The 10,037-nt window shown below is 41.0% G+C and overlaps 1 protein-coding gene across 1 annotated transcript; it reads left to right on the top strand.

Annotated features, from left to right (window-relative positions):
- Positions 1-251: 251 nt before the first annotated feature.
- LOC121857834 (nuclear apoptosis-inducing factor 1-like) lies at positions 252-3,002 on the top strand. Its single transcript, XM_042354100.1, has 2 exons — positions 252-567; positions 2,420-3,002. The coding sequence occupies exons 1-2, from the start codon at positions 282-284 to the stop codon at positions 2,989-2,991; spliced, it is 858 nt and encodes a 285-aa protein (XP_042210034.1). The 5' UTR covers positions 252-281; the 3' UTR covers positions 2,992-3,002.
- Positions 3,003-10,037: the final 7,035 nt, after the last annotated feature.

Below are 10,037 nucleotides of genomic sequence, written 5' to 3'. Positions count from 1 at the left end.
CTCAAAAGTTACGTTTTTCAGCATGATACAGTACCATATATTGTGGAAGCCTTACAGTACCATAAATTTAGCATACTCAAAATTTAATTATGGTTCCGTAAGACTACCATAAGTTCTCATAACTCTAGTGTTTACCCTGTAAATTAAGTTCTCTTGTCGGACGGTAGATGTCAGTGCAGATGCTCGTTGGCCAATCAACGCTCAGTTAACAAAATCATCAACCAATCACAAGAGAAGGTGAAATCAGCTGAGAGCGACGCACGTAATATTATTGTGTAAACATGGAAGGACCACCAGCCAAGAAGAGACGGCCTAATTTCAGTGAGGCTGAAGTATACGCTCTTGTGACTGAGGTAGCCAAACGAAAAGAAATGATTTTAGGGAAGTTGGACTCAACTAGATGTACACTTCAACTAAAAAACCATGCCTGGGGTGAAGTGTTAAATGCGGTGAATGCTGTTGGTAGAGTCACCCGCAATGTTACTGAAATTCGGCGGAAGTTTTCTGATCTTCGTGTTAGCGTTAAGAAAAAAGCAGCACAAGATAAGAAATATGCTGGTGGAACAGGTAAGTCATAATATTGTTAGCGTGGTTATTGATTGATAATATGAAACAAACTTAACTATGGTTTTTCTGAGGCTTGGTACGATTTTACGTGTTTGTAAACTCAAGGAAGTAAGTAGTGTGGTGGCTCTCCATCGTGAATGAATACACATATTTTCCTTATATGAGCACATTCATTAAAAGAAACATCGTTCTTCGAAGTTTTCCGTGTGAGTAAATAGTAAAAACTTTACCGTTCAACCTAAATTTTTTTTTTCTTTTTACGTGGATTAACCAACCCAGGCACAGTCACTGACCCACGTCGGGGCCTGTAATAATAATTCTTTAGTACTATTAATAAAAATACCTCTTTATTAATGATAATATTAATAATAAATAACCATAAATACCGAAATGAAAACACAAAAAGTGAGAATCAATATACAGTATGTATGTTGTGTTGTTGATATTACGAGAAACAATTGCGACCCTGCAATTGTGTGTAAATGACACATTTAGTCAGATTAGCAACCTTAGACTTGCTCCTAATTTTCGTGATGCCATATGGCAGCAGGGTCTACCATTAGAGTACACATTATGCTTCCAATATCTTCCCACCCGGTAGTCAGGGAAGTCTGTACTACTGTTAATAATTTCCCCACAACTTTTGGATTTTCTTATTATACCTATCATATACATTACACAATTTTAAGACACACTTGTCATTGTGTCGCAACTGACGTGGAACAGCAGAGATAGTTAATATGAGTTTGTGTGGCAGGGCGGCGGAGGCCTCCCGTTGGTAAAGGAAGCTAGGTTAGGTAGGTTTGGTTACTGTTATAAACTACATATTAATAATTACGTTATTTCCGACGGTAATGAAGGTCATAATGTATAAGTTGCCATAGAATTCCTTTTTTTATGTCGTTAATTTTCATTCATCAATAGATTTATATTCATATTTGGTATACATTAATATGTAAATTTTACTTTGTTAGGCTTATAGGCAAGGATGTTCTATCTTATGAGTTTACAACTAATACAGGTTGAAAATTTCTGGCTGCGACTATTTTTTTTGACTTATTTTACCATTTATTGTTTGTTACCTTAAATCTAATTAACTTTTGACATAGATAAAGGAGAATTTTTGTGGCTACAGCTACAATGATAGGTTAGGTTATAATGTTGGAACTATTTCAGTAGATTCCTTTGTAACTATGATTTCTGCCAAATATAACATAGTTAGCGTATAGTGTATGTAACCACAGCTCACAGTAAGACAGTTATTATTTATATTTTCTCTTCAAGGTGGCGGCTCCCAAATTGAAATTACATACACTGCAATTGAAGAAGCAATTCTTCAACTATTAGATCCAGCCTCTATACATGGGATTCCAGGGGATGTTGAAAGTGAAGAACCTATTAATGGTAATTCAGTCAAAATACTTTTCCAACCCCCTGATATATTTTGTTCTTTTCTGTCCTTGTTTTATAATTAAAAAAAACTTTTGGAGACATGTTTTCACATCTTGATTTGGAAATACTGATTTCATATATATATATTTTGAAAAATAACAACACTAGTAAGTTGGTTTCATTTCTAGCTTGTTTATTGCTTCCCTAAGTTATATATTAAATGTTGTTATAACTCGTATGTTAATGGACAAAATTGAGAAGTGCAAATATAAGAAATTTAACGCCTAGTTGATATTTAGATTTAAAAATATTTTAAACAAATATATTTAGATGGTCAACACTATTTTTCAAACCATTATTTTTCCTAAAAGCTTTTGTATATTTGGAAATACAGTGTAATATTTTAATTATACTCTTAACATAGACTTCAATCAACCTATTATACTACATTTCTTTCCAGAAGAAGAAAGAGAACCAACCCCCGGACCCTCAGGAGCTAGGTTTACAGCTACCGGTAGTTGTTTCCGAGAGGAATTTATGTTTCGGCCCGTTCAAGAGAAAGATGATTTTATAACCTGCATTCTGAATGAGGATATACAGGAACATGATATCACAGTGCCCATTGTGCATTTAGAACCTGAAACTTCAGCACCTACAAACATTCCTGGATTTTCATCATCCGGGACATATGAGGTAGAAACATGTAGTTCAAGCAATACTCGTCAACCTATTGCTGCTACCACGGAACAGCGAAGTAGGTCTAGTACCCCTTCTGCCACAGCTGTTAGGTCAACTGTAACTGGTGATTCCACTGGTGAAATGGGTTCACCTCCAATGCCAAGTACCAGCAGAAGTGGCAGGAGGCCACGAACCTCTTCTGCCCGAAAAGATGAAGATCTTCTTCGAGAGATGCTTCGTGTTCAAACACAAATGAGTGACAGTTTTTTACAGCTTGTAGCTAACACCGAGTGCATTGCATCTGCAATGCTATGCATTGCAAGAGTTATGCAGTCGAAAAATCCTATCCAATGATGCTGTGTTTATGGTATTATACTGCCAGATCTGGGGTCACTAAATCTAAAGGGATAACTTAACTCTAATCTTAATTCCTAAGGGTCGCTGCCACCAGACCCCCTCTGGACAGCCTGTAGCTCGTTAGGTAGCGGGCAGAGCGGACTAGGCATTGGGTTAGGTTTTCCATTGATCAGATCGATAAGGGTAAAGAAGGGTGAAACCATAACATGTCTTCATTGATTTATTTCTTATAAAACACACTGGTAAAAAAAACATACATGAACTGGCCTTCCTCAGAAGAACAACGGAATTTTGGTTACCCAACTGGGCCCCGGACTCCTACATTACTGGCGGGTCATCCACCCACTTATTGCACAACAATCGGTGAACGCCGTATCTCGGTCGTTCCTTCTTACAATATCCCTTAACACATCAGACTTGTCCACTGGTGTGGCTTGTAGCACCGTCGGTTATCATACATAGTAGCACCATCGCAACACACCTGTTACACTCCATACCTGCAAGTATGTGACTCCTTGTGACTTTTAGGTCTACACCACGGGCCCCTCGTTCGCACACCGCCCTCGGTGGGTAAGGACGAGGGCTTGACCTAGAGACATACCAGCACTATTTCTACGCCTGGTATTATAGGTCGCCCCAAGTGACGACCGCAGTTTCTCACGGTCTCCTTAGTTGTGACTAATCATGTGGGGTGGTGCGCTGGGAATCCACCGGTTCATAGTGGACTGGTATAGTGGGGAGTAATTCCCCACCTGGTGTGGCGCTCCAGGAGACAATGGCGGCTGGGCGGCAAGATACCCCAACCACGTGGCACCTGTGTTGACGGCAGAACGGGAAAGACTAAGCAATAATGCCTGACGGGCGGTTATCCCATCCCTTAACACATCCCTATCACACTTATATATCCGGCAAAGCTTTAAACTGTAGTCACTGTTATTTATCAACCTTAATTGTAGGGCGGGATATAGCCCGCTAGGACACTGACCTGTGTTGACGGCAGAACGGGAAAGACTAAGGCCGGCTTCCCGCCGCTTCTCGTCACATAGGCCTACAGTTTCCAATCCTCAATTTACATTTTTGTTTTTTATGGTTCTCCCCTGAACACTTTACGGTATATTGTCCCTCATTTCTTATAAACACATATATTAATCCTAACTTATACACTAAGGTCAGGTCTTGGTTTGCTAGTGCTTGGTTAAATGCCTGGGATTTTAATATCAACGGGCATCTGAGGCGGGTACATGACGCGCCTTGAAACAAAAGCCGAATGATCATGGCGGGGGTGTATCAACTTCACTTAAAAACTGTAATGAGGGGTCCTCCTCTCACGCAGCGCACGATTTGAACACAGACCTCAGATTCTCTGATCACTGTACCTGTCGTGGGTATATGTCACGTGAGGCTACGAGGTGTATTAAATTCATACCGACGCATACACGATATTTCCTTTCCAGTATAGTTTCTAGATCACTGTCAACACCTCACATAGTTCTGATACATTTATCCCTTTTTCCCGATCATTGTTCGTATGTATTTTCATATGATATCTGTTGGAGTTAGGTTCGCTACACGCTCACAGACGTAAATAGTAGGACCTTCAAACCCTGCTCCACACTTAGTCTTACAGTACCCTAGTCCGGCTCAACTGGACTTAACATTCATCTTATGCCTACCCTGAGTGATCCTTAATGCTATGAATACATACACTTGATATGATATATCTATACCTGGGTACAATACCACACATGGTCTAGGAACCTTGAGTAGGTGAGTTGTCCTTTCTCAATGTTTCCCGTTTTCTGGGGTTCTACAAGCGCTGTGCATTTGAATGTTATGTAGCGTAATATGAATTAGATGGGATTTTTAGGGATGACAATGATGTGCGCAGTACATAGCCTTCCCCTCCCAAAGGTTCATATTATGCGAAATAATATGCAAAGCACTAACGCTGTAGTGTACATACATTTTACAACATCCTAATAGTTCAGGATTAGAGTACCTTAATCCAACACACAAAACATAAGGAGACTTAAACGTTTCCTACGAGCGTCTCCGCTACCATATACATCAGACAACCGTTTACAATCCTGCTAGTTCGGTATACAATATATCAGTAAAGAGAAAATTATAAGGAGACAAACTTTTCATACTCGAGTCTCCGTCACCTATACATACCCCAACTTATCAATTCTTAGCTCAGTACAATATAGTATAGGGAACATTCCCTTAACAGTTCATCAGCGTAATACCTCAACCTACTTTTGGCACCAGCACATAAACAGTGACTCTTTGACATTACATCTACAACAAAAGTTCTCTGCATGAAATTACATATCCTAAGGAATTTAAATTCTTGTCTATGAATGGGGAATTAGTTACATCAGACACTTCCTCAGATTACTACTTCCTTTCAATAATAATTCACCTTTTCAACACCAAAACCATGTTTCTAGACATACACTTTGGGGCTCATAACACAAAACCCGTATTTTCTATCTCACAGTTCAACAGAACTGGCATTTGAAAGTCGGGGTGACTCCCTCACCCGGAGCGAGTCAACAACCCAAACAAAACTTCCGACACACATAAACTGAGCTTTTTTCTTTTCGACAACATAGGCAGCAACTGGACCTCCGGACTTCAGTTCCTCAGAACTGGGATTTATAATGTTGGGGTGACTTCAGTACGACTGACGAAGTCAACAACCCACAAACTTTTGACACACATAAACTGAGATTTTTTTCTTTCGACAACATAGGCAGCAACTGGATTTCCGGACTTCAGTTCATAAGAACTGGGATTTATAATGTTGGGGTGACTTCAGTACGACTGACGAAGTCAACAACCCACAAACTTTTGACACACATAAACTGAGATTTTTTCTTTCAACAACATAGGCAGCAACTGGGTTTCCGGACTTCAGTTCATACGAACTGGGATTTATAATGTTGGGGTGACTTCAGTACGACTGACGAAGTCAACAACCCAAAAAAAACATTCTGACAATATAGAGACCACTACTAATAGTTGATCTTCAAAAAGCATCCCGACAAACCAGCGGAGCAACTGCCTCCCCCGCCCAAAACTGTATAATTCAACAAATCAACCTAACAACGGGAAAGCCAATAATATTCAATTGAAGCAATATTCTGGAACTAGATTTCCTACAAATCCATTCTAACTACTGGTCTCCTCTGCCTCACAGGGAATCTACTTGCAGGTTGACCTTCCACATTTCCGTCATCACTGTCCTCATCTGTTTCGTCTGACCCCGAGGAAGAATCACAGGGTGGAAGGAAGGACTCATTCAGCTGAACAAACATGTCTCTACTTACATACCTCTTTACTTTCTCAGCCGCTCTCTTTATTACCTCACTTTCATCCAAGGGGTTAGTCAACTCATATGCGGCACCATCTCGTATAATTTCTGTTATAGTGTACGGACCCTTCCACTTGGTATTCAACTTCCTACTGGTCCCAGGGTTGGGCCATTCATTCCTCACCCATACTGTTTCTCCTAACTGCATAGTTTGGTTCGTTCTTGATCTATTTGCTCTCTCTCTGGTCTCTCGCGACATCCTGGCAGACACCTCTTTTATCAACCTATGGGCTTCCTTCAACTCGTGACTGCTCTCACTCTCTATTATAGGTAAGTCAATTCCTACTTGTCTTTGTACATGCCTTGAAAAGAAAGCAAAATGAGGCTGTACTCCAGTTGTGGCATGGACAGACGTGTTCAGAGCCGACTGCACGGGACTGAGAAATTTTGGCCACTGAAGTGGATTATCTTCACACATGATGGCAAGTGTTGTTTTAAAGGTCCTGTGCATTCTCTCTGTGACACTATTACCTCTAGGGTGGTAAGGCAATGTAAAATAGTTCTTAATGCCAGTTACGTTACATAGTTCTCTAAATTGTGTTGCGGTAAATTCCCCTCCATTATCTGCAATGACTACTCCAGGGCTACCGAAGACATGAATGAATTTACTAAATTCCCTGGTCACTTCCTGAGTGGATTTGGTTCTCAATGGGTAGAAATTGACAAACCTAGAATAGTGATCTATGACGGTCAACACATAGCGATACCCCTTCGCACTATTATGTAAGTCTGTCAAGTCCACAGATACTCTCTCCAAAGGTTTAGTTACTTCTGACATCCCCTGCCATTGCTGTTCTAACCCCTTCGTCCCTTTGAACCTTTGACACACTTCACATGATTCTACAAATTTCACACAGTCTCTGCGATAATTTGGCCAATAGAAAAGGCCTTCTACTCTGGCTATAGTCTTCCACTGTCCTAAGTGACCTGAGGCCTCTCTGTTATGTGCCCACTCTAGTGCTGCTTTACGCAAATGATCAGGTATTACAAGGCAGTACAGCAATGCTTTGTCAATTTGTTCCTTTACTAAATACAATACCCCCTCCGCGACTTCAAATTTGTCAATAGTCGTCTTTGGATATTTATGTTTGGGTACCTGTCCTCCTTCTAAATAACTAGCCAGTGTTTCCCACCTCTCGTCTTTTCTTTGTTCTATTCCTAACTGCCGAGGCGTTAAACCATCTAGCTGAGGGAGCTGACCTACCATCCTACCCCTGGCTACTTTCCTTAGGGCCCCTACCGGCCTACTCAATGCGTCCGCGACTAGATTTGCCTTTCCAGGTTTGTACTCTATCTTATATATGTAATCCCTCATTTCCAACATCCATCTATTCATTCTTTGACTTTTAGTTTTCTTGTTAAAACAGACGTTAACGGCTGGTGGTCAGTCTTGATGGTGAATTGGGAACCCCACAGAAAATGATGGAAAAATCTACAGGCTAACACTATCCCCAATGCTTCTTGGTCGGTGGTGGAATACCGTGTTTCCGCGGGCTTTAGCTTCCGAGAGAAATACCCAACAGGACGCAAAGAACCGTCATCCTGTAATTGATTTAGTGAGGCTCCTACACAGAAATTACTAGCGTCACTGTGTAGCTCAAATGGTTTATCCATGTCCACTTTTACTAGTACTGGAAAGGAAGCTAATGTCCGCTTTAACGTGTCAAAAGCTGTCTGGCATTCAGCTGTCCAGGCAAAGGCAGCTTGGTTCTTAGTGAGTTCTGTGATAGGATATGCAATCTTAGCAAAATTTGAAACATGCTTACGATAAAACCCGCACATCCCTAAAAATTGTCGGACTTGTTTGACATTAGTGGGTGGTTTACAGTCTGTTACTGCTTTTACATTCTCTGGATCCGGCTCAATGCCTTTCTCTGAAACGATATGTCCTAAGAATTTTACTTGTCTCTGACCAAACTGACATTTAGATAGGTTTAATTTGATTCCCATATTTACAAACCTGTCAAATACTTTAGCCAATCGGCCCATGAGGGTATTGAAATCAGGAGCCCACACTATGACATCATCTAGATAGTTCCTGACCCAATCTTCTTCTGCTAAAGGAGCTAAGACCCTGTTGACTTCCCTCGTAAAAACGGCTGGGCTGGCTGACAAACCAAAAGGGAGGCGTTTGAACCGCCATAAATTATACCCATCACTGAAGGTGGTTATATCTCTACTGTGGGGGTCAAGAATTACCTGATAGTAAGCATCCTTCAAATCTAAGGTGGCATAATATTTATTTCCGGCAGCCTTCTCAACTAATTCATCCAATCTTGGCAAAGGTTGTATATCTATTTTCAGGTGTTTGTTGACTGCTCGGAAATCAAGGCACATACGTTTCGACCCATTAGGTTTAGTTACTAACACGATAGGTGATAGCCAGACAGCGGTTGATGGTTCAATGATGTCCCTATCTCTCATGTCTCTCATCATTTCTTTAATAGTACCCTTGGCTTTCTCGGGATACCTATACTGAGGTCCTCTTACAGGTTGTTCATTAACCAATGGGATGTTAGCTGGCAAACCCTTAATGGTGCCGATTTCATTTGGACCTAATACAAACAACGCATCATGATTCATTACCACCTGTTGCAACTGTGTCCGCATGTCCCTATCTAAGTGTGGCCATTGCTGGGTCCTAATTAACTCTTTTAATTTGTCCTGTCTAGTTTCCCCACGTGTCACTTCATCACAGTCTGGTACCATAGAATTTAGTACTTCCTGAGCTCGTCTAATTTTGTGGACTGGGGAATTTTCCATACCCCTACAAAGTAAGCATTGAGTTGGGAATTTCACATCATGCGTCAGTCTTAAGGGGATTTTGTTAGACCTCTTATCATCTTCTCTCTGTAGGGCCAGGTGATGTGGTGAGCACAGGGGTATGTCTACAGACCGGCCTACCTCACCTAACTCTTCATAAATGTGTGAGATAGTTCCGAGATTATTCCCTTCATCATCAAAGTAACAGAATTCCTCATCATTAACTACTTCATATTCACCTAAAACCGCACCCGGACTCAAACAAACTGGCTGCTCTGAAACATTACTCATAGGAACATAAACGCAGGAATCATCTTGGACTATCACACACATATCCGGGTGTTGTTTCAGCCCCTTATGCGTAAATCTAATACTTATGGTCTGACCTACCCCTACCTTCACTTTAACTGGCCTAATCTGAGAACTGTGCCCACTTATTCTAGTCTTCCTATCAATGTGTAAGCTAGTTAGCTCCTTGGGGAAAGATACGATCGAAGCCTTCGTGAACTGTTTGACTTTGACAACCGTTCGCAACTTTCCTCCATGACTCGGTGTCCAATAAACTTGTTTATGACCCCCCCAACTGAACTGATTTTTTTCGTGATGCCACCAAACTCCAAATCTGCCTAAAATGTCTGCTCCCAATAATACATCAGTATCCAACATGTTATCTTCCACTATTACGGTTTGGTGACGGATTCTTTTCCTACGGGACAACTGTACACTGATGACAACAGTGCCTAGGGTCTTAAACTCTTCCCCGTTAATAGCTACATATCTTTGGGTACAAGGCCTAATGGGCCCCACCTTCAAGGCACTAACCAAGCTATCTTTAATGATAGTAGCTTCACTACCCGTATCAACCAATGCTAGACAAGTATGTCCACATATAGGTAACTTA

The sequence above is a fragment of the Homarus americanus genome, unplaced genomic scaffold (assembly GCF_018991925.1).
Source record: "Homarus americanus isolate GMGI-L3 unplaced genomic scaffold, GMGI_Hamer_2.0 scaffold53187, whole genome shotgun sequence".
NCBI lineage: Eukaryota > Metazoa > Arthropoda > Malacostraca > Decapoda > Nephropidae > Homarus > Homarus americanus.
The sequence above is the reverse complement of the archived record's forward strand: the minus strand, read 5'-3'. Positions and strand labels throughout refer to the sequence as shown.

What these genes read in the sequence shown, in the direction of transcription:
- LOC121857834 (XM_042354100.1), top strand. Translation starts at nt 282, where the DNA reads ATGGAAGGACCACCAGCCAAGAAGAGACGGCCTAATTTCAGTGAGGCT. An exon ending in GAAATATGCTGGTGGAACAG is followed by an intron (nt 568 to 2,419) that starts GTAAGTCATAAT and finishes ATTTCTTTCCAG; the next exon opens with AAGAAGAAAGAGAACCAACC.